The sequence below is a fragment of the Crocodylus porosus genome, unplaced genomic scaffold (assembly GCF_001723895.1).
Source record: "Crocodylus porosus isolate Cpor-Errol unplaced genomic scaffold, CroPor_comp1, whole genome shotgun sequence".
In the NCBI taxonomy this organism is placed as follows: Eukaryota; Metazoa; Chordata; order Crocodylia; family Crocodylidae; genus Crocodylus; species Crocodylus porosus.
Window position 1 is genome coordinate 39,650,483 of NW_017728918.1, and position 26,022 is coordinate 39,676,504.

General features: G+C 40.3%; 1 protein-coding gene across 1 annotated transcript in view; it reads right to left on the reverse strand.

The window, feature by feature from the left end:
• CSMD1 (CUB and Sushi multiple domains 1) overlaps window positions 1-26,022 on the reverse strand; it is a 1,867,828-nt gene that overhangs the window by 502,684 nt on the left and 1,339,122 nt on the right. Inside the window, exons 18-20 of the mRNA XM_019538151.1 lie at window positions 19,562-19,750; window positions 11,299-11,415; window positions 4,812-5,027 (exon numbers count right to left, since the gene is read on the reverse strand). Of these exons, the coding sequence (XP_019393696.1) occupies window positions 4,812-5,027; window positions 11,299-11,415; window positions 19,562-19,750 (522 nt within the window). The remainder of the gene's footprint in view (window positions 1-4,811; window positions 5,028-11,298; window positions 11,416-19,561; window positions 19,751-26,022) is intronic.

The following is a 26,022-nucleotide window of genomic DNA, read 5'->3' on the forward strand; positions in this document are numbered from 1 at the left end:
TGTCTGCGCTGAACATGTGCAATAAGCTCTGACCTCTGTGCCTGATTAGCACAGGTTCCTGCCAGACCGTTCTGACCAAGTACAGACATTCAAAATGCCCGAGGCAAAAGTGAGTTAGTTATGCACTGTATACTAAGAGCCCTAAGTTAGATCTGTCGCAAACAGAACACACATTTGCCCTTTGGTGGGTCTGGGGCAAGCAGGCTACTTGTACTGGGAGAGACCAGCAGGTTGGGGACACTCTTATATACCTCCCTGTCAACTCCTTAGGCCGGGCCACTGTTCATAGGTTGCCAGGCATGGTACAGCATCCCTCCCCCCACCTCCCTCAGCAGCATCAGCCACAGGCATGACAGCTGCTGGCACGCAGCAGAAGCAACCCTGCTTGGCCATGCCTAATGGCCTGATCCTGCTACCTGACAGCCTGATAGCTAGCTGGGGCTGTTCCAGCTTGTGAAGGTATGGGTGGAGGTTCCTGACTAGGTGTGTGGAAGCCCACCCAGGGACCCCCATGCTTTTTGGAGCTTGGAAGCCCTCCTCTGTCCCCCCTGGCAGTTTCAGCCACAAGTATGACAGCTACTGGCACACAGTGGATACAAGACTGCCTGGTCCTGCTCTCTGAGGTTGTGCCAGCTTGTGGAGACATGGAGGTCCCTGGGTGAGTGTGTAGGAGCCCACCCAAGAACCACCTTATCTCCTTGAGCTGGCACAGCTCCAGGGAGCAAGATCGGAGTCAGGCAACCCTCCCTCTACCCCACATCCCCTCTGAAGCATCAGCCACTATGTAGACTCAGGTCTGTGACAGCCTGGGGGCAGGGCCGACTAAGCATTTGGTGGGAGCAGCTGAGCTTGACCCGAGTTCCAGGGGAGGTTACAGGGGAGTCACAAAGTAGGCTGGGATGTCAGAGGGAAAGCAACATAACTTGAGTCAGGAGGGGATCTGGTACAGAGGTTCAACAGACTGGTCTAACATAAATCACTTAAATCTGACACTATATCGATCCAGGTCTATCTTAGACTGGGTTGCACAATATTTAAAGCAGTCTATGTGTGCTGAACTTCTGTCAAGTTTTGGATGTAGAACTGTTTCTGATCACTTATACCGGTATAAGTGTAATGTCTGTATCTGGCCCCTGTAAGAAGCCAGCTCTGAGCTCACCAGTTGATCAGGGCAAGATCTACCCAGAGCCCCTGCTTTCACTTGGCCCCAGAGTTCAAAGAGTGAATACTACTGTTGTTCACCATTCCCTTGCTTTCTCCTCTCCACTGAATTTAGCAGGGGGGGAAGGAAAGGCCAGAGGCAGCAGCACTCAGCTCTGAGCTTCAATGTGATGTGAAAGCAGGAACTCCCACGAAGACTCTATGCAGACCCTTGTATGGCACCATGTAATATGGCCCCTACCCCATTACTAGAGTGGAAAGGGATCTAGAGGTGTCTGATCCCACACCCTTCTTCTTCTCCTTCATCTTTTACTGCTGGTTCACATGTCCACATGTGGTGTCCCTTTTCCTGATTTCTAATATCCCTGATTCCACCTCCCTCCCCCAGCCTTGCCCCCTACCTCCCATTCCTTTAATTACACCTTGTTTGTGTTGCTACAGGCAAACCCACAGGCAGAGAAGACTGAAACAAAATGCCTCCTGGGTCCAGGTGCAGTCCCTGCCTGATGACCCAAGGGGCAGAAATGAAGGATCACCTGACTCAGAATGCCCTTTATAAGCTTAAGCCTCCAACTGGGAGAGGTCAGTCTGGCCATAGTAGCTGCTGGGGACAGATTCCTGAAGGAGGGATGCAGGGGCCAAACCCCAGACTATGAAAAGAGGACTCAGAAGGACAGCCCAGGTGAAGGAAACCTAATGACCTACACTGGAAGGAAGCTAAGTACCCCAAGCTTTTTTTGTTTTTCTGTTACTTGGAACATGTCACTCAGGACATTTCTTTGAGCTGGATCAGTGCATGGCTTTGGAGTTTTCATTTTCCTTGGAGGACTGGATTGTGACTGTAGTGGAGGCAGAGGCCACTGAAAGGGATAATTGGGGACACGTCAATCTTCAGACTCAATTGAGAGGTAAAGGATAAAGACTGGGGTATGGTCTGAGCCTGAGACCTGCCCAGGATGGTAAGGCAGGACCATAACAGGAGAGACAGGACCTGTGGCCCAAGCTGCCTGTGTGTGAGTACCATGAGGCCTAGAACCTGAGATTGCAAGGGTGCAGCCAAAACTGAGTCAGAAATATGTGACTGTGAACTGTGGGCCCAAAGCTAGAAGGTTCAGTCAGAGTATAAATGAGATGAGTCCGGGGAAGCCACAGATCAGGTAAGGGGCCACTTCTCCAAAGCCATCATTGCTCTCTGGGCAGCCTACCCTCTTTAGTTATTACATCAAGACATGGCAGGAAAGAATACAAAAAAAGGGAGAGAATAGGGAGTGCTAGTAAGATGGGTATACTGGGATGGCACCTGTGGGCATCCTACACAGAGCCAAAAGGAGGTGTCACCAAACAGTCTCCGGATCTGTCCTTAACAATAGTATAACTAAAATACCCATACTGTTGGCTGCTGACATATATGGGGCCGGGGGGAGACCATCGTGCTTTACCAGAAGAGGAAGCATGATAGTTTGACTTAGTTCCCTGGCATCTGTATAGATTGGGCACTTCATCAGGGCCTACTGAAGTGCTCAATCTATGCAGACATTGGGCAAACTGTGTCAAACTAATACAGTGCCTCTTCTGGTCATGTGCTGTACTTGGTGTGGGGGTGCGCAAAGCTAAAAGTAAGGCTCCAATTTTTTTTTCATGTCTGTACGTAGCTTTTATTATCTGTCTATATAACATATATTAGTTTATTTACATGTGCAACTTATGGCCAGGGCTGTCCTTACAGGGGGGCAAATCGGGGTGACCGCCCCAGCCCCTGCACTTTGCGGGGCCCCGTGGAGCTGGGCAGAGTGGCTGTAGTGATTCCATGCTGCCACTGGCTTCACATTTGGCTATTCAGCATTGCCCCCTACCCCTGCTGCCAAATCCACCGCTGGCTTCCTTGCATCCAGGGACGGAGCCCCACACAGGCTAATTTGCCCTGGGCCCTGCACCTTGCTTAGGTTGTCTCTGCTTATGGCATACTGAAATCAGAAGCTCTTAAAGTTGAGCTTAACCTGAAGTCAAACTAACCCCTGCAGGATTTTTTCAACTGCAGAGAAGCTGAAGAATAAACTTAGCAGTACAGTCACTCTGTAGTCAAAAATTGCCCTTAAAAAGTAGAACAGAGGAAAAAAGCTTATACATGATAGATCAAAAATGCAGAAGTGACTCTTTTGCATGCTTAATGTTTCATTTTCTATTTGTGTTATAGATTATGATCGCTTCTGCCAGTTCAGATTTCAACGATGCTGAAGAAAATGCTGCATCGTCTCATATTCAATTCATTGTTCTCTTTTCACAGCTTACTTTGCACAAATACATTCTGCTTGTCTGAAAGTAAGAAAATAGTATTCCCACACTAGTCCTAATCATTTGTGCTATAGGATACATATTCATGAAAGTGTTCCTCAATATATTTATGCAGTTATAATAATGATATGGCCACCTATTTTTGACCTAGCTGCAGACATGGCAAGGGCCATAAGAAAAAAAACCCACAGTATATTTAATTAATTTTGTTCTCCAAGAACTTTTCCTCATGCACCAAGATAAATATATCTTATTGTGCATTTATCTTCAAGTTTGTTTGAACTCTGATACTAGTTCTGTAAGTTTCCACGAAATGAAAACAAAGCAGTGATTATATAGTTTCATACATTTTCAGTCTCTTACTATTGTTAGCATCTGACTTGATTATTCCAAAGTGCTGACAATTGGTAAAATCATTCAGCTGACAAATAAAGCTATTGTGACCACTGCAACTTATAACTTTTTTGAACAAGAAATACAGACACTGCATTTTACTTGGCAATATCTGAAAAAGAAAGTACTTCTGATCATATTATAAAATCACAGAAGTGACATTTAGCTTACTGGCTTGCAACTTCTGAAATATATATGTGTGTATACACACACACACATACACACACACACATAAGAAATGTTGCACAGTAGTTCCTTATATTTCTGTCTCACAAAAGAGTTATACCCAAGAAGGAAACTTGTACAACCTAAGCTGATGCCTTCTAGACAGTAAAAAGCATGAAGTTCTTAGAGTTTGTATGTCCCAGAAGTGAAGATTGGCACATGCAATTATTAAATAATGTATTGTTTCTATAGGTATAATATTAAATTCAATTTTTTTTAAACACAGCACCCAGGAAGCAAATATGATTCAAGCAGGAGTCGGTATAGTTACAGGTTGGTAGAATTCTACCCCTAAGATCAATTTCCAGTGTCCCATAACTTGACAGGTGACTGTTGCCTTCATCGCTATTGCCTCAATACTTTTTGTTCCTCCACCATTTTACTGCCTTCTTTTTTTTGTTGTCTCCCAGACCACCCTTCATCTACACTTTTTTCTTGAGTACTCTCCATTTTGCTGTATGTGTCCAAAAAACCCCTAGTTCTTGCTCTAATAATTCAAATTCTTCACTATTGCAGCTCTCCTCTCTAAAAACCTCTTTTACATAAAGTAGCCTTTGTCTCTTTTTTCATTAGCCTCTTTTACACATCCCAAGTCATTTATGCATTGATCCATTTTCTAGTTTGGATAGCAGGTTTTATAAATAGTTGTATCTTCTTTCGTACTTATCGATATGTTACAATATTTACTGTAAAAGTGAAACTATTAATTTCAAATAGTTTATCAGATCTGAACTATTTACCTGCAAATGTTATATTGAAGCCTTCATAAGAGATTGAGAAGTCAGATATAAATCGAAGCTGTGCAGTGAAGTTTCCAAAGAGGCCAGCTTTAATTGTCGGGGGCAAGACCAAGCCAGTTAATCTTGCCACTGGTTCTGTGAAGCTGCCATCCTCAGCGATGAGCAAATAGTCATGAGAGCTCTCCAGATGAAATGTATGAAAGGCGAGCTGTACTCCTTAAATATATATATATATATAAAAAGACATGGGAGGGTTAAAAGCAAGAATTTCGACTTGCAATACAAGGCAGTTACTCCAGCTAATTTTATTTCCCTTTAAACACACAAGTGATACAGACTACACATCATCAAGCAATGTGGAAAGTAATCATTGGCTAAGATTAATGCTATATCCAAAGAGAAAGATTTTTAAAAATATTTTAAGCGATATAGGAATGGAATATATGTCACAGAAAAACAAGTAATTCTTTAATTCATTTGGAGACACACGGAGAAGTCATGAGACTTAATTATGAATGCATACAATACTCTCAATTATCAATTGTTATTTATCTGTTTGGAGTACAAAGGGTATTATTCTTTCACCTACACAGAGTATTCCTAAACACTTATGCTATATATTATAAGTAGGCCTACAGATAATAAATCTGAATGCATTTGTTATGAGCAGACCCATATAAAACATGATCCTTTTGTACAGGTAAATGGATGATTTTAGGACTGGTGAAGTTGTCAATCAGCAACCTAACTTTCTGACCACTCTGGGCATCTCATTGGTTTAGAGGACTTAAAGGATACTAAACCAATGTTTTTACCAACTCACATACAATTTATTTTCTAGTATTTTTAAAAACAAAAACAAAACAGAAGTCTTAAAACCTGTGTGTCTGGTCAGAGACCATTCTCTCACTCCTAAATTTTGGGGGTGGGTTTGGAAGAGGAAAAGAGATTCCGACAGAGTAATTTTTTGGATCACTAGCAATTGATGACTCTTTTCTGAGAAGTGCAATTGCCACGAACACTATACACAGATCACTATATTTTCAAGTCACACAACAACTTTCAACCAAATTGCCAAGGTAGTCCCTCATTGTCAATAACTGATAATATTCCAATACAGTAAAAGTTCTGTTAACCGGCATCTTACAAGCCAGTATGCTCAATTAACTGGCATGCTAGCATGTAAGATAAAGTGAAACCAAACTTGCTGACTGTGGCACTTCTAGTTTCTCTGAGGCCCCATGGCCCAGGGCAAAGCAGCCTGCACTGCTGAGCCCCCATGGCCTGGGGACATAACAGGTTGTGCAGGGCTGTGCAGGGCCCGCCTCCCCCTCGGGTTGAGGTAGCATGAGGTGCAGCGATGTGATCAGAAGGGCCGAGGAACACCCCAGATGCAGCAGGAGAAGCGGCGGCTCAGGCCACCCAATTAACTGGCATATTTTGTTATCCAGTTCCCCGCATTCCTGGGTGATGCCGGATAACAGAGCTGTTACTGTATTACAGCCAGCCAGCCATTCCATTTTTGCCCCGAATAGCCAAAAAATGAACAAGTTCTGTCACTTCAGAATTCTTTTATTACAGGATCTGCATTGCAACGAGTATTTTGAAACAATTATTTCTTCATTAGCATTTTATAAGTTTGTAAATGCAATGCAAGGTTTATTAAGTTTGTAACTGTTAGGGTGACAGTATTTGGATCTTGGGGAGCACTGGTTTTGCAGCTGAATAAACGCTTTACTCTGTGTCTCAGCAAAGCTGCTGACCACAAAGCAGAATGATATATTAGAAGTAACAGTGCAATATGCTTAGGCAAGCAGTTTCCTAACAATGTGGTAGTGTGTAGGATACATGATTCATTGTGGAAAAAGGAGACAGGATACAAACCAATGACTATTGTTAGGAGATAAAGCAGAAGCAGGACCTTGGAGATGGTGCTGAGAACAGCAAGAAACCACATTTGACCAAGAGAAACCAGGTTCATAGTCTTGAGTATGCACTCATTGAAAAAAGGTATGTAAATGAATAAAATGCATAGGCTATTCCATGCTAATGAAGTAAACCGTAAACAGAGGCAGAGCTTGAACTAGGAGGAGAGATGGGCAAAGGTGGAGTAAATGTTAACAAGCATGAACCAAAGCATATAAATGTGGAAAGAACTAATCTTCGTGGCAGCTCCCTAGCTTCTTTGGGAGCTAGTCCAAAGCTGTCTGAAGCTGAATAAACCTGTTGCAAGCAATGTGTGCTGGTGTTTACTCCCTGCTTGCTCCCTGAGCAACTGGATCCCTGAGCAACTGGATTATCATCTCCCTAGTTGTTGGGTGCTGCATGGAGTCGAGGTCTAACAGTAACATCACAATCGTCTTTGCCCTTTTATAACAAGGCAGTTGGTCTAATAAGGTCAATACAAAAAAAAGGCCTCCCCTCTCATACATTTCTTGGACCACTACACCTACAACACTCTAAAAAATAAATACACTAGGTACAAATAGCTAATATTAAAAAAGAAAACAATTGATTCTAGCCATCTTTTGTGGACTTGCTTGTTCATATTTTGTTCTCTTTTTTAATATTAGCTATCTGTAGCTAGTGTATTTATTTTTTAGACTGTTGTAGATGTAATGGCCTTTTTGTGCTTACTTTAATGGACCCAGTGAGCTGCCTTGTTGGGAGAGATATTAAATAAATTTTAGTGTACAAAAATTTGGAAATTACCCATTTCAAAGCACCACGCACATATTTACCTATACATGTTTGTGTGTATATCTGTGCATGTATATGCACGCACGTGCGTGCACACACACACACACACACACACGTGTATGGGTACATATACAAACTACACATTGAGTGTTCCTTGCTTGTCTGTTTAGAATATATTCACGTCATTATTTTTTCTAAGCAGTCACCAATTACAGACCACGATTATTCATCTTGATCACTTTTTGAGGTCTAAAATATTATCTGAATGCATTATATTCTGTGGTAGAAAAAAAATCCTTTCAGTGAGTTATTTCAGTACATATATTAGATTGGTGCTTGAAGTATAAAAGCCAAATCCAGTTTGTGGACATCCCACATACAGTCATATGTCCCAGACCTAAAATCCAGGAACCTTGGCCAAGAAGACAATTCAGTCTGGAAAGATATAAGTGGCTATGATCCTTGTACAGTCAAAGGGAAGACTTAAGCAGCAGAGTCATTAAGTTTCCCTAAGTGTAGGTGTCTATATGCTCTTTCAGAGAACAGGATGTAGTAGGCACCCACAAAAGGTTATTTGGAAAGCAAGGAGGTACCCAAAGAAAACCAAAAGAAAATAATAAGCACAACAGTATTTCTGACCACCTGCTCTTTTCTTGATTAAGTGCCTAATGCAGCACAGAAGTTACACATAAACCAGTTTAAGTGATAAAAAACTGGTTTAAACCTGTAACAGAACAGCAGCTCAGCACACATAAATCAGTTGCAAAATGACTGAAACTGGTTTAAGATAAACCTGGTTGAATGTAGCATCAGACTGAACTGATTTGGGTCAAACCACTTTATAAAACTTCTGCCCCAGACCCCTTACTGTTCAAGTTAAATAAGAGTCTTCTGGCATCCCAGCTTGCTTTCCAGTCCTGGGCTGGGCTATCTGCTTCAGAGAGCAGGGCTGGTTTCACACATCTGCTTCCTAGCTGGAGCAGTGAGAGCTGGCGGACAAGGCCGTTGGGGATGCAGCTCAGTTTGTAGAGGGGGAGGACTGCCGTAACCCAGGAAAATCCTTACTGGGACCTGGGAGCATAGAAGGGAGTTAAATACTCCTTCCCCCACTTAAATTTACTGCTGTTTGCAACTGTGGACTACAAATCCCAGAGGCAGATGGAAGCAAGAAGAGGAAGTGATGAACACCCCTGCAGAATCCTGCGGCTGTAATTCTACACTGCAAATCCCAGAGACCTCAGGGACAGCAGGAAGAAGAAGTGAACATAACCAGAGAGCTGTGCTCTAGCATCCCCTGGTTTCTGGCCTGAGCCACTGTAGGCATGTGGCTGCATTGCCTGAATCAAAGGTCGCTTCTGTTTCAATTTAAGCTGTGCAGCTTAGACTAAACTGCAAAGATGGAATCGATTCAGCCACAGGCTTTTTGACTGTCTATACTTAGCCCAGAAGCCTATGCTCATGTAAACTACTACACTTTACCCAGTTCTGCTTCTGACATAGATACATGATTACCTTGTGATTAGGATACTGAGAACTGAAAAGTAGAAATACGGGTTTATTTCAGATGAGGGAGGCTAGAAACCCTATTCCCCTCTATCCTGAATGACTATTTTAATCACTGGTTTACTAGGCCAAAGGTAAGTGAATGGCCTTTTCTTCAAAATATCTAATGATCTGTCTCTAGGGTTTGTGGCTTGTGAGGCATGGGTGAGATCACTCCTTGGAATTTAGGAGCATAAATTCTATTTAAGTCCAATTTAGGATCTTTAACACCAAACTGGATTTGGTCTTAATTGCTTATGGCCCGGGACAGATATTACACATAAACCAGTTTAAGTGATGAGAAACTGGTTTAAACCTGTAACAGTGCACATAAACCAGTTTGAAAATTGCTGAAACCGGTTTGAGATAAACCTGGTTGAATGTAGTATCAGACTTAACTGATTTGGGTCAAACCATTTTATACAATGTCTGTCCCAGACCTCTTGCTGGTTTAAGATAAACAAGACACCCCCAGTATTCTGTCATGCTCTCTGGGTTGGGTGGGGCTATTTGCTCCACAGCAGGGATGGCCCCTCCCCTATGCTCTCCGGTTGCAGCTCTGGCACAGACTATGGGCTGCTCCCCCTCTCCCCATCACCACTCTCTGCTAAGCAGGAATTCCCCTCTCCCCTCTGCCTTGTGGAGAGGTGTCTGTGTATTAGCTAGCAGACCACATGCTGGCTCTGGTCCCTGCTGAATCAACATGTAGAATCAACAGGCTGAATCAACAAATAGCTGGTAATGTCCCTCTGTTGTTTTCTTAATAGGGCGATAAACACTGAGTCGGGGGTGATAAACGCTGTTATCAGTTCCCTGTTGGGCTAATTAGAGCATCCTTCCGGGGTTTGACCAGCCCCCTCTCCCCCCCTCCACCTCAACTCAGTGCTGTGGAAGAGACTGGAGAGCTGCTGTAGCACCCCCTAGCTTCTAGCCTGAGCCATTGAAGGCATGTGCCTGAATATCTGGGATGCCTGTGCAGTTATAAATCAGTTCAGCCTAGCTAGGTTAGATTAACCTGCAAAGATTGAATTAATTTAGGCTCAGGCTTTTTGAATGTCTGTCCCTAGCCTATATGTACTCTGTTTTGTACCCACTAAAATAACCTTATTAGTAAGCCCTTTATACATATATAAAAACACAAATGCATGCATATGGGCACAAAACTCCCCAATGAACATAATGCTATATCTGCCTAGGTGTTTATCAACATTTGACTGATGACAAGACACAGTACTGGTGTTACATGAAGGTGTAGGTCACATGAAGAAGTATTACCTTTTACAGTAATGATTAAAGACTCTGCCATCTAAAACCCTACACATTGGTGTATATGTCAAGTGTTACATTTAAGTCTCTGGCACACTTAGCTATTTAACCAACTAATCAAGGTTTAAGTTGTGACCAAGCCAAATGTTAATGTAATTAATGGTGTGATTAAAATAAGGAATAAGCCACAAAGTTATTACACAAAAAAATTTATAAGAGCATTCTGGCTGCCTCTTAACCATGCCATTAACCAAATGTGTGGCCAGGCTGCAGCTCCCAGCCACAGGGTATATGCCCATGGCTGGTAGTCTGGATCAGCTGATGTGGTTCCCAGCTGCAGGAGCACATGGTGGGTCTCCCATGGCTGGAAGCCTCATCAGCTGACAGATTACTACTTCCCAGTGCAGGGGGAGCCTAAGATCACCATCCCAGGCTCTCCCCTGCACCACAACATGTAGAATGTTAGGGAACATGATAACTGTGTGTCAAATTCCTTCGTACCTATACTTGCACATCTATCAGGGGCCTCAGAAACTGATCAGAGCTGGTGTACAAAGCCAGCAAATAAACAAACTTAAGCTGAATATATGACTGGGTAGCCTTCTGTCAAATATATTGATATGAATTGTGCTCACAGTCAACCACTGATATTATTATATTCTTTCCTGTCTGTCATCCATTTTACTAAGACAAGGAAATATCTCCCATCCAAATACAGGACTATCTTCTTAAGACCACAAACATCTGCAAAAGCAGTATAAGTAGTTTGTTTCATGCCTGCCATTATGGAAGGATTTTCCTCCTGCCCACCTCCTATCACAAATCTTAATATACAACCAAATTTTAATGTAATAGTTTGAGAAAATTAAATTATTATTTTTTTCTTTCAAGGATTAACAAAATACTTATATTTAATTCTGTCAGAAGCATATTTAAAATATATATTATCTGTGGATTGGCAGTTGCATTACATTCTTACCCTTGCCATGTGATACTTCAATAGTCCAAGTGCAGTTAAGAGAGTTTGGATAAAAATCAGGAAAACCTGGAGAAAGAATGGTTCCACTGCTCCCATGAATATAACCACCACACAGAGCTTAATAAGAAAGAAAAAGAGAAAATGTCATTACATTGGGCAATCTCATATACTCATTTTTGCTTAATAAATTTATCTTTATAGTGATCTAGAAACATATTCTTGACAAAGATAACTTTTCTTCACTGCTGTATGGTTTATGCATGTTTCCAACATTTTTTTAAACGATGGCTTCATCTGATAAAGGCAGAGAAGATTACCAGCAGCAATAATGTGTTAAAACTCCTCATACACAGAGAGTGGCTGGTTTTCTTGGTAACTTCTTTGAAAGTCAATGGGGAATCTTGGCATAAGTATGGACATGGAATAGACTGTAAACAAATGCAAGTTGGTCATATGAAGTAGTACACTTTTTAAAAGTTCAGTTAAGTAGTTTTAAACAATTGTAGCATACATAGTATAACATAGGACAACAGAAAGTGACATTTATTAATATAGGCTTTCTATATTAAAATATATTGTTTGTCCTATATAAAAAGAAATTACACGTTTAAAGCAGGGGACAGACAAAATTACACAAAACAAAAAACAATCAAACTTCAGTTGCTTAAAAGTGCTTTGACCATACATTTAAGTGAACATCATTTAATACTCTTCACACAAAGCATATTACTGAATGCTTCCCTTGCTCTTGTATTTGGAGACAAGGCAAACATAATTTCTTGATCTTCATTCTCTAGGCACTTCATTATCATGCAACTTCTATATTACCCTTACTATTCATCTCCTTTATCATGTAAACAATCCCAATATTTCTAATCTCTCGTCATCTGAGAATACTTCAGAGGTTTTAAATAGAATTGATATGGCTACCAAAACACTGACTAATTAGCATAATTTATCTATATAGAGATGGTGAGAAAATGGAATTTCCATTTTGCAGGAAATTCTAGTATTATAGTATTTCTTTTCTTTTCTTTTTTTTTTGTCCTGAATAATGTTAATATATATAAATCAGAGAATGAAAAATATAAAGGAATTTTACATCAGAAGTGTATGTTGTAGCCATTGGTCTAAGGACATAGGCAGACAAGGTTCTTTGGGTGAATCTGATATCTTTTATTAGACCAACTTAAATAGTTGGAAAAAAAATTAGCAAGCTTTCAGATTAAAAACCCTTCGAAGCTGAGAAAGTCTCTCCAGTTGGTGTGTGCTCTTCCTGGATGGAATGAATAGTAAAAGAAGCCAGAGGCTGGTCTGCATGCAAGACAGGCTGTCAGTGAAGCTGTAAACTGAGGAATCAGTGGGTGAGAGACAGGCTGGGTGTGGGGGAGAAGGGGGATGAATGTAGCAGTTAAATAGTGTAGAGGTACCTGGGGAGTCAGATGTCAGGCAAGTTATAATGTGTCATAAATACAGTGTCTATATTTAGTCCATGATTTGTTATATCCAGGAGGCTGGTGAAGTGAAGTTCATAGGCTCATCTCTGAAAAGTGTTTTGTAAGTTTTCTTTCAGGATTAGGACTGAGAGATTGGAGAGAGAGTGGTTTTCTTGTGAGAAGTGTACCCCTACAGGTAATTGTGTATTCTTGTCTTTGATGGATTTCTGGTGTCATGCATTCTGGTGCACAATTGTTGTTTGGTCTCTCCTACATATTTTCCATCAGGGCATTTGGTGCATTGGATGAGGTATATTACATTTCTAGAGGTGGAGCCGTAAGATGCAGGGAAGCTTATGGCTCTGTTGTGAGGTGTAGTAATTGTGGGGGTGGTGGAGATGTGTTGGCAAGTTTTGCATTCCTTGTTATGGCATGGTCTGGATCCATTCAGTGTGTTCTGGCCTGAGGAAGTTTGCTTCTGCTGATGAGGTTAGTGAGATTAAGTGCTATCCTCATTACCAAAAGGTAGGTTTCATTAATCTTGGCATCAATGATATGTTACAGCAATGACTTCCAAAGGTCAATTACATATTTCCTGAAAAGGTACCATGTTTGCTGGTCTAGAAGAAGCGTGTTTGTTCCCAGAAAGGAAGCTTAAATGAAAGTGTAACAATTAGAAAGCTAAGTAACAAAAACAATTCAAATAAGTGGCACACAATCTAGTAAGAATTCAATTAGATTTGTGTTATTATTTTCAACCACAATTTCATAATGTGGAAAGGGGTTATATCATATACATAGGTGTTTGTGTACATTAGAAAATACTGTACTTCCTTTTATTGTTTTTGAATCTCACTGGATGTCCTCTTACTGTCTATTATCAAAACAGAACATAACCATAGAATCTATTATCATAATCATGGGGAAAAAAAGGTTGGAAGGGACCTCAGGAGGTCATCTAGTCCAAAGCCCTGCTCAAAGATGGACCTTCCACAACTAAAGTATTCCAGCCAGGGCTTTGTCAAGCTGGGCTTTAAAAACCTTGAAGGATGGAGATTCTGCCACCTCTCTAGGTAACCCTCCTAGTGAGAAAGTTTTTCCTAATATTCAACCTAAACTTCTCCTTGTTCTGTCACTTGTTATCACTGAGAAAAGTCTAGCTCCATCCTCTTTGGAACCACCCTTCAGAAAGTTGAAGACTGCTATCAAATAGCCTCTCAGTCTTCTCTTCTCCAAACTAAATAAACCAAATTCTCTCAACCTCTCCTCATAAGTCTTGTGCCCCAGCCCCTGAACTATTTTTGTTGCTTTCTGCTGTACTCTCTCCAACTTGTCCCCATCCTTTCTGTAGTGGGAGCCCCAAAACTTGATACCAGAATAGAGCAGAATAATTATTTCCCTAGATCTGCTAGCAATGCCCTTACTAATGGAGCCCAGTATGCTGTTAGCCTTCCTGGCAACAAGGGCACACTCCTGACTCATATCCAGGCTATTTTCCACTGTAACCCCCCGGTCCTTTTTTATAGAGCTGGTGCTTAGCCAGTCGGTCCTCAGGCTGTAGCTGTGCAAGGGATTAGTCCATCCTAAATGAAAATTTTACGCTTGTCCTTATTGAACTTTATGAGATTTCTTTTGGTCCAGTTTGTCAAAGTCTCTGTGAATCCTTGCCCTAACCTCCAGTATATGTACTAATCTCCCAAGATTGGTGTCATCTCCCAACTTGCTGAGGGTGCATTAATACTAATCCTTGTTGAACCTCATGAGATTTCTTTTGGTCCAGTTTGTCAAAGTCTCTGTGAATCCTTGCCCTAACCTCCAGTATATGTACTAATCTCCCAAGATTGGTGTCATCTCCCAACTTGCTGAGGGTGCATTAATACTAATCCTTGTTGAACCTCATGAGATTTCTTTTTGGCCCAATCCTCCATTTTATTTAGGTCACTCTGAATCCTAGCCCTACTCTCCAGTGTATCTACTATACCTTTCAGCTTGGTGTCACCTGAGAACTCCCAGAGGGTGTAATCCATCCTATCTTTCAGATTGTTAATGATGATATTGAACAAAATCGGCCCTAGGACTGACTCCTGAGGTAGTCCACGTGACACAAGCTGCCAGCTAGACATAGGTTACTACCCATTGAGCCATAGGTTACTATCTGCTGAGCTTGACAATCCAATCAACTTTCTATCCACTTTGCAGTCCATTCATCCAACCCATACTTCCTTAGCTTGCTTGCAAGAATGCTTTGGGAGACCCCATCAAAAGCCTTGCTAAAGGCAAGGTATATTATGTCTACTGCTTTCCCCAAATCCACAGAGCCAGTTATCTCATCATTACAGATCCTGACTTCCTCCAAATAAAAAAAAAAATGCCTAATTTTCAGATAAAAAAAGTAACCAAAATTCCACATTTTTCCTCTATTAAAATGAAACACTGCTATATATGGGGAAATGTAGATTTTGGGCTACTTTTATTTAAATATGAACATTGGGGATTTTTTTTTTAATCAGAGAAAACCATGATCCCCATAGAAGGTAGTTGGGTTGGTCAGGCATGACTTGCCCTTGATGAATCCATGCTGATTGTAATCATCTTCTTCTTCTCCAAGTCCTTTATTTGAGGACCTGCTCCATGATTTTTCCAGGGAATGAGGTGAGGCTGACTAGTTTGTAGCTCCCTGGATCCTCCTTCTTTCCTTTCTTAAAGATGGGGACTATATTTTCCCTTTCCAATTGTCCAGGACCTCCCCAAATTGCCATGAGTTTTCAAAAATAAGAGCCAACAGCTCTACAATCAAATCAGCCAACTCTCTTAGCACCCTAGATGCATTACATACAGACCCTGTGGATTTGTACACATCCAGCTTTTCTAAATAGTTTTTCACCACTGAGGACTGCTAACCTCCTCCCCAAAATAGGCTGCCTGGTGCAGTAGTCTGGGAGATGACCTTGCCTGTGAAGACCAAGGTAAAGGTGGCATTGAGCACTTCAGCCTTTTACTCCTCATCTGTCACCAGATTGCCACCCCATTCAGTAAGTGACCCATGCTTTCCCTGACCTTCCTCGGTTTGCTAACATACTTGTAGAAACCATTCTTGTTACTCATTATGCCCCTTACTACCTGCAACTCCAATTGCTTTGGCCTTCCTGCCTTCATTCCTGCATGTCTGAGCAATATTCTTATACTCCTCCCAAGTTGTTTGTTCAAGCTTCCATTTTTTGTAAGATTCCTTTTTGTCTTTAACCTCACTGAAGAGTTCTCTGCTAACCCATGTTGGTCACATGCCACATTTTCTATTCTTCCTGTACTTAGGGCTGGTTTGTTCCTGAGCCCTCAGTAAGATTTCTTTAAAATACAACCAGCTTTCCTGGACTCCTTTCCCACTCAGACTGGCCTCCAGGGGATTCTGCCCATGAGTTTCCTCAGGGAGTCAAGGTCTGCTTCTCTGAAGTCCAGGGTCCATGCTATGCTGCTCTTTCTTCCTTTCCTCAGGGTCCTGAACTCAATCATCTTGTGATCACTACTGCCAAAGTTGCAGTAGGTAAAGAAGTGCATGGCCTATACTTGCACCAGAAAGTTGTCCCTGATACTCTCCAAAATCTTCCTGGATTGCATGCCCAGCAGATGTCAGGGTAATTGAAGTTCCCCATGAGAATCAGGGCCTGTGATCTGGAAACTTCCACTGGTTTTCTGAAGAAAGCCTCATCTTATCTCATCCTCCTGGTCTGGTGGTCTATAGCACACACCCACCACAACATCACCCTTGTTCTTCTCCCCTGTAACCTTAATCCAGAGACTTTCAACAGGCCTTTCTCCAGTTTCATTTTAGAGCTCTGAGTAATCATACAGTTCTTTTACATATAGCACAACTCCTTCTCCTCTTCTCCCTTGCCTGTCTTTCCTGAATAGCTTGGCAGTCAGGCAAGAAACAGTCAGGCAAGAAACTTTGTTCAAAAATCATTAATCAGGAACCATGTTTAAACCATCTTACCTACACTTTAGTAGATAAATGTTATTTAAAAATGCTTCATTTTTTCCCCTTCCCTTTTCATGCACACACTATTGACAGTTTTAAAATAATGTTATTCAGAATTATGCAAATAATGGCTAGTTTATAGATAATTCATGAGTAGCTGTAATGTTGAGAAGACTCAGTTTTCTACATTAAAAATTTCAGTTGCATATATTGGCTTTAAATTGGAAGTATAGATTGGCACTGTTTAAATTCTTAACCTGAATTACTGCAACCTGAAAAGCAAGTGGAAATATTTGGGACATACGTGCATCTTATTTCAACAGTTGTTTATCAGAACATTTTATGAAAATGAACATGAACAACGTATAGAAAAAAGCAAAGCAAATATTGTTTTTTGAACTTATGTGAATGCTCATAGAAAATGTTATTCTAATATTCACTGGCCTCTTCTTTTAGCACATTTTCCAGTTTTCAAACAGCTGTTTGCACCATATAGTGTTTTATGCTACCTTTTAATTAGTCATTCATTCTGAAATGTGTTTCTACTGCATAGCATTAAACTTTGTTCATATTTTGTGAATACTCTCAACACTTAGCATTTCAAAGAAAGATATTAGAGTACAGATTTTCTAATGGAAAAAAACTTTTATTTACTTATGTTATATGTATATGTGAAAACAGATGCTTTTAAGTTAGTGTAACTCACACAACATGTTTTACTGTGCAAAATTGTTGTACAATCTTGAATAGACAAGGAAGAAATTATGTCAGGTAGTTCCTCATCATATTCAGCATATAACAAACCTTTTTTATGTATTTTGGAAGATCAACTGTTATGATTAAAAGTGTAATTGTCAGAGTCCTGATTATTGTCAACATGAGTAATAGGCACTTTGCATTCAGGATCAATTAAACAAATAATGAAATACCCCCTTGAACAGTGAAAATTAAAGAAAGAGAAACTACCTCCCAAGACTTAGTTGATTGGTTGCAACTGTGTGTGTCCTGACACATGAGAAACAGCATGTGGGGAAGCCAGAGAAGATGTGGAAAGTATGCCCAGCCTTTTAGGAACATAACTTAACTAGCTGTAAAGGTAAGCCTGATTTATAAGGCGAGTCTGTTTTATAAGCAAGAGAAGTGGCTCCTGTTATGTGCCTGGAAATAGATCTCTCTGTATATACTTTTAGGATAAACAGAGTTGCTCCAAAGAAATATATAGTTCATAATAAATCATTTCTCCTAATGGAAAAAGCTTAGCAAAGCCCTGAATACCAGTCAAATGTTTAAGAAAAGGGAGAAAACACCTATTACATATTTATCGTAACTTGAATTATGTAAGCATTGTCTCACACTCTCTTCTTTTCAGCAAAATCAGTCAAAGCTGATTGATAAATAAGATAGGTAACTGAAAGAAAGTGCTATAATTGATAGTATCAGCAAGCATTATGTTTCTGTCTTTCCAAGAAGGACCATTTGGATTAAGATACCTTAATTTAATTTTAACGTTTGCTTTTACTTAGCCATTGCAAGTTTGGCCAATGCTAATAATGTATATATTATGGCATAAGATGAAACCCTCTGTAAATGTGTTGTTTAGAATATTTCAGAAGGGTTAAAACAGAAACTAAAGTATAACTTCCTATGCTTGTACTGTATTAATTCATGAAGAAAATGAAACCTGAACCAGCAATAAATAGTTTCCTTCTTAGAACATGTTCCCAATCTAGAAAGGAAATGTGTGTTTGGCATACACATTTATATTTGTATAATATACAAATATTATAACATCCATACCTCAGGATGTCCCCAAAGTTACCATTGTCTTCCAGTGCCTGGTGTTCTGTGTGACCTCCTCCCAACCCTGCCCTTTTTACATTCTTCCCAATTCAGGCCCATTCACCCTCCCTTTCTCTGTCAACTCCTTTCTTCCTTCTTTTTCCTATGATTTTTTCTTCCTTTTCCTTACTTCTTTCAGAAATAGTATATCTGTGCTGAGAGGATAATCAGAGCTGAGACAGTTTCATCATTATTATGATTAAAGAAGATTTAATCTTTGCCTTTTATTCCTAGATCTTATGGTACAGCACCTCATCTACACATTTCAGAGTTTATTCATATATTGAATGAAGATAATACTTAAAGTGGTGTAAGTAATTCATAACACACATTCAGTTGTGGGTTGCAAGGAAAGATAGAAATGCAGAGTATTGATAGTATTAAAATAGAAGTATTTAAAAGCTTTGAACTCTGGTATGATGGAAAGGAAGAGAACATGGCTAAGGACATGACTAACGCACTAAAACAGAAAAAAACAGGGTTGAAGTTACATGTTACACTAAGGATATTTAAAATGTGAGCATCTGCATATTAAAGCTTGTTAACTCAAGTGAAGTACCCTCTGAGCATCTCAGGGTTATGCCAATACAGGTAAGGGTTAACACTGGGCTGTGATACATAGCTCACATTAAGGTATCTCCAGTCCACTCCACAGATAAAATGAACAATTTGCAGTCTTTCAGAATCCCAGCATGCATCATTCCCAGACTCCCCATCCCAAGCAGGGAGTGAACCCAAGTGTCCCACAATGCACCACTCCCAGGCCTAACTCCAACCTCAGAGCAGGGATAGAGCTTGGGTGCCCTGGCTCCTAGCCACGTGCCTGCTCGCCAGCTCTTTAGCAGCAACTCAGTGCTGTGCAGACATGAAGCAGTGTTAATGTTTAACATGCAACTGCTCACAGAACATTCTAACTTAACAATGTCTAACATTTTACAGGTTATGGGGTAAGGTGTAATTTCACTCCATCTTACTTTTTAAAAAAAATCTGGTTATTATAATTGGAACCTACCATCACAGCTAGGTAATGCATGATTCCACTGATGGTTTTTTTCACATATGAGTGGCTCCTCATCACTCAGTGTATATCCTGGATCACAGCTAAAAGTTACTGTAGATCGGATGCTAAAGCTGTTACCGTGGCGATGGCCATTCATAGGAATCCCTGGGTCAAGGCAGGAATCTGATTCTAGTGTAACACCTGAAAAGCAATGTAAAGTTACTGCTTAAAGGAGAACAAGAGCAACACAAACAGAAAGAGAGAGGCAGAAAAGGATGAAAATATATCATAATAAAAAAATACTTGAGGCTAAGCCAATAGTACAACTCAATACCATCTTCTGGGTGCTGTCATTGACTTAAACCACAGCCGCAGTATGTTAATTCTGAATTTTAATATATAGATCAAAGCTTTAAAAGATATTTTTAAAACACTGACAAAGATAGAAAAAATATAAAAAACAAATGTTACAGCCAGAGGATCTTATTAAGAGTCAACATACTACTCTGTTACGTCTCCTTTTGTTATTATGTAATCACATTAATTTATTACATTTCATATGCTGCTTTGAGATGACTCAGCTCACTTGTGAATGCTTTCTCATTTTGGTCACAGCAATGATTTTTTTTTCCTTTCTTTTTTTTAATTATATAAAGAAGCACCATGTTAGAACTTGTACTTTATGGATCCAGTAAATTTAGTTTCAGGTTTGTTCTATAATAGCCTTACAGTCCTACAGATAAAGTCCTATGCATAAAAATAGGATGAAAAAGTGAGGACACCCATTTCTGTAGGCTTTTAAAAGTTCTTAATTAAACTGTAGATACGTAAATAAGTTAATTCACAGGCATTACATGCTGCTTTTGTGCCCATGGGCATTGGCAGTGGCTGGGCAGTATCAATGGCAGCAGAAAGTCAAAGCTAGCCATGTTAGTCTGAAGTAAAGTAGAAGGCAGGGTAGATTTGTATCCTATAGATTAACCAAAGTCTATGCGTCTGTGTGTACATCATATTTACTCAAGCATAAGGTGAGATATTTTCCCCAGCCAGAATGGGGACAAAAGCTACTTGTCTTACATTTGCATACAAAGAAACATCATTAAATACATTGTCTATAATTAAACTGATGCCAAAAGCATATACTCAGCAATGGAAACAAACTATGCTGGAGAAGTCCCATTTGGTTATGTTTGCAACACATTTAAAGCTGTTGAAGAAATGGGAATCATTGGAAATGGGAAAGAAAGGCAAAGTTCAGCTGTGAAGAGGAAGCCAAAGTGTAGTCAATGTAGTGGCTCACCATGACTTGAAAAAGAGTTAGTGCAGAGGGATACTGAGCATAATAATACATGCCCTCTGTGATTTCTGTGCCCACAGTGGAGCATGTGGCATGGGGCTGCAGTGGAGCTGAACTAGCTCCAGGCAGGAGCCACCTCCACAGCTCAGAACTTGTAACTGTTTGGGATGGAGTGCTGCACTGGCATGGCTTCCAAGGTGAGGCATCCTCTATGCACCTGGCAGCCATGAAGGCACAACTCCAAACCACAGTGCCTCATCTTGGTGGCCATGGTGGCACAGTGCTTCCTCCCACACCAGGTCCCACATCTTGGACCATAGAGATGGCTTCTTTGGAGCTGGTCCAGCCATGCTGCCACCCTAAGCCTTGCAGTGAGCACAGAAATATTGGGGTGCATGTGCCCCACTGTCCCATCACCTGTGCCTCCGCCTACCCTCACAATACATGGCCTGTTCCCCCTCCCTCCCATTGCATGGCCTGTACCCCCTCCCCCCACCTAATATGTGGCCAGTGCCCACCCCACCCCCATAGACTTACCTGCAGGGAGCTGCAAGAGCTGCTTTCCACTGCTGCCTGGCTGCCATGTGCATGTGTGATTGGTCTCCCCCTACTCCTCACAGCCACAAGCAGCACCTTGTAGCCTGGAACTCTGCCAGCATGCAAAAGGAAACTCACCATTTCCTGTGTTTTTCTCTTTTAATGGGGAAAATCCACAGTTTTCCACACTGATCAGAAAACCTAGCTCCCTTGTGGGGAGACTAATTAGCAGCTAATAAACTTATAAGCTCTGCAGAATGGTAGTACTTGTAAATACAAATACTATCCTGTTGTGGAGGTTTTTACTCTGCAACAATGCACATTTAGACCCTGACCTAGCTGGCTAGGGCATGAAGGTGCTTCAGTGTGGGAGGCTTCAGTTGCCTGATGGGTAGCTCCACACTAGAGCACACTTGTTCCTCAACCAGTCCATCCACAGGATGTTAATGGGTTGGAGTAGTGCCGGGCTACTCATGCTGACTCTTTAAGGCCCCAGCCAGCTGGGGCTGCTCCCACTCAGCTCAACTCTCCTGTCCCATGGGCACATTTAAATGGTGCACCCAGGAGCACTTCAAATTAATTGTACACTTCAAATTGATTGCACCTCCTATATCTCCTCTCTTCCCATACCTTGTATGCTAATTTCCCAACCTAGTAAGTTCCAGATTTCCCTTCCCTCTCAACTGTTCTCAGTGCCTTTTCACCCAACTATTTTCACTTTTACAACTATTTCACTCACAGGTTTTGTCCCAATCTCCTTGTCTAGATTGTTACAAACTTCTTGTCCAGCAAGTCTCAGTACCAGTAGTTTTCTTTTAGTCTTCAGTCCCAATCTCACCACATTCCTTGTCTTCCTTTTCTTTCCCTTCCTGTTCTTCAGTCTACCTATTTGCCCTTACTTATTTTTTATGATATGATTTTGTCCTCCATGCTGCCCAGGGTTTTAGTGACTGGGCAAGTCACTGAGAGGAAAAAGTCAGATGGCCCCTTTGCACTCATTTCAATGGGAGTTCCCACCCCACATTGGGAAAATCATTTCAAGGAATATCCAGGTTCTTTTCTGTAGCATTATGTTGCAGAAATATTATATAATCACTTGGTCAGGTTGTGCATGAAATTATACACATATAGGAGCTATGATAGGCTCAAGTAAATCTAATACATACAAAATTTGCAATGATTAGAGCAGTTAAATTCTAATAAGTCTATAGTCAGCATATGTAAACCATGACTTTCCAAAAACTTGTAAGTACAGTAAAAGCTGAGTTATCCAGCACCTTACAAGCTGACATGCTCTGTTAACCAGCATGCTGGCTTATAAGGGCTTGTAAGGGAAAAGTGAAACCAGAAGTGCCCACCATGGCACTTCTGATTTCGTGGAGCCCCCACAGCCCAGGGGAAAGCAGCCTGCGCTGCCAAGCCCCCATGAACTGGGGCAAAGCAGCCTGTGTGGGTCCCCCCTCCCTGTTCCTCGGGGCCCATGGGGCATGCAGGAGGGTCGGTGATACAGAGAGAGGGGTGGCAATGTGGTGGGAAGGGTGGTGACACCCAGATGCAGTGGGACAGGTGGCAACCCAAACACGCAAAGAAAGCAAAACATGATCGAAAAAAATATGAAACTTGCACAGAAAATTTGTACATCATCTCAGTACACACAGTTATTTTTCAACTTAGTCTCCTTCTCTGTTACTGGCCTTTTTCCATCTGAGAAAAAGGGCATGTGTTCTGACATTGTGCATGCTCCTGTGGTAGTTCATAATCCATATGTTACCGAATGATTAAACTCTATGTGCAATCTAGTATGAGCAAATACTTTTCTGTTGCAGTTACAGTAGCAATCATGCTCACTGTATTGTCATGTGAGTGAATGTTGGAGAGAAAGACAGTCAATAAAATCAGGTTAGGAGTTATGTAGTTTAGTATTAAATGATTTTTGGTTATTAATTACAAGTTGGTGGGGGCAACGAAAGTTCTTTAAAAATGGATAGCTCATTCAGAAGCAGGCAACTGAGCAATGCTGTTGATAACTGAATTTAAGTAGGTTTTCTTTTGTTACAAAATTACTAGTGCACTTTTGAGAAGGAAAATTCAAGTGGTTTATGACAAGATAGTTAACTTGAATTAACCTTCCTATAACATCCTATTGGCAGCCAAGGATCAGGCAGTGTGTTGGTCTCCCATATTATGCAAGGTCATGGAGAAGCTACAACAACAGTTGATTTAAATTTGTCTGACCAAGTAAAAGTCTTTGCTTTAATAAATGTACAGTAACTATCTAGGTTTTCCTTGGTCAGTTTTTCCATCCTTTCCATTCACTCTTCCTTGAAACATTGTGTTGGCCAAATAAAGATAGGCAACAAAGGATAGATTAATTTTATCTCAATATAATAAATATTGGTTCCTAGCTCCTCATTCAACTTGCTTTCATCCCTGTTTCTTGTCAGAACTGTATATTGCTAATAACTGTATTTAGGAATATTGTTACTACAGAAAAACAAATAAGTTAACTCATTTCTCTCCTATCAAGGAAATGACCCATCCAGAAAAATTCAGCTTCCCTAATCCTTAAGAAAACTACAATGCTCCAATGTCATCAGTGATTGATGATGTTATCAGATGATCAGAAAGCAAACCAGTAAGAGACATGCAGTTCCCTGTGACTTTATCTCATTGTAAGTACTAAGTTGTGAGACAAGCAAATATAATTATTGTGTTTCAGGCTGGATGCAACACTTTTTTAGTACAAATATTCTTCTTTCTAACCAAAAAGGCACCTTCAAGTCAAATCTGAAAAAATAAACAAAGACCAGAACAGGAATGGATAAAGCTGAACATCTTTGGGAGCAGTAAAGAAAAAGAAATGCAAAGCTCTGCATAAAGTGTTTTTAAACACAATTTAAACTATGAGTAGGAGAAACTTTATAGTCATAAATGTTTCTGAAATTATTTTTTTTTCCTCCAAAGGATGCCTCTACAGGAGACTTTGACTGACAAGTAGTTGAAAAATACTATGCAGTAGTGCACATCACAGCATGGGCAATGCTACTGCACAGTATTATTAGGCTACTGTGCAGTAGCATCAGCTAAAAGACATTCACTGGAACTACTGTGGAGTAACTCTGGTTACTGCACATTTATTTAGTACTTGCTAATACAAGTACTATGCAGTATCATCCTTTATTAGCATGCCCAAAGTCAAGAAATTTGTTAACTTTTCAGCCATCAACATTTGTAAGTTAGTTTTCATTTCTCCCCAAAATGCTAATTTCTGTTAAAGTATCAATATCTCCCTCAAACCATATGGGTTTTTAGTTAAAGCTTAGTATAACTGCAAACCATGTTTAATGATTTTTAAAATGATGCCAAGCCAAAGCTTCACTTTGAAAACGTTGTGCCAATACTGACATTTGGTGGGGAGGGGAAACAAAACAAAAAACCCATACTTTCAATGGTCATATTCTGTTGGATGTATTTAATTCTTCATTACTGATTCAAGTAAATATTTTCAAAGTCTTGGAGCTATAAATGATGTTCAGCAACTGTTTTAATGATTTGGGTTCTAAAGAGGAAACAAGAATTTATTACTAGAAAATGTATGCAGTATGCAAAGGCACTTCAGTCTAATTAGCGATGACATTTACACATATTATATAGTTGTAAATTTATATATTATATAGATGTATACTGTAGATGTGATGTTTAATATATTAATATAGTAATATTTTAAATAGGCATTTATATTTAGACCATTTAAATGAACAGCTCTGATATGCTACATGTAGTGTTTAGCCACAAGTAATTTTTTTTCTGATTCAGAGCATATATAAAGGGGGGAGCAGGGGTAAGGGAGCAAGAAAAAAAAAGATGTTCTATCTACGTCTATCTGTACTATTATAGATAATTTTGATATATATGCTTTATAATTTTATTATTATGAAAAGCAACAGCAGAAGCATGGTGCCTCCTCCTTGTTTCTCAGCAGCAAAAACAAGACATTTAGAGCAAGAGGGGCTCAATTTGCCTGCACTGTGGCCTGAAGTTCACCTGAACCATAGTTCCCAAATTGGAAAATTACAAATGGCTGATTATGTGATCTTAGTTTACCTCCCATATATATGTGGAATTTACTAAGGTAACATAAACTTATTTTTTTATCAGCTGAACCTCATATAAAATGTAGGATTAGAAAGGACTCAAGAAAGCATGTAGTCCATCCTCTTACTTTAAGGTGGAATGAAGTATATGTGAATAATTCATGGCATATGGTTTTCTAATTACTTAAGAAATCTCCAATTAAGGTAATTTCAGTCTTCCTTAATGAAGTATTTAAATTTTCTTAAACTTCAAAAGTGTTTCCTATCACCTAACCTAAACCTCTCTTGTTGCAACATAAGCCAATTTCTTCTTATGTTAGTCTCAGTAGACATGACAAAACAATTGCTGTCCTTTTTATAAAAATGTTTAAATGTTGGAAGACAGTTCTGCCTCCTCCTAGTCATCCACTTTTCTTGATAAACAAAAAAACCCAATGCAACATCTCTGGACTCTGTTCAGTTTGTGGATATAGTTTCATAATTTCTAGGGTCAGAAAGGACCTGAGTAGATCATCTAGTCCGACCCCCTGCCATGGCAGGAAAGA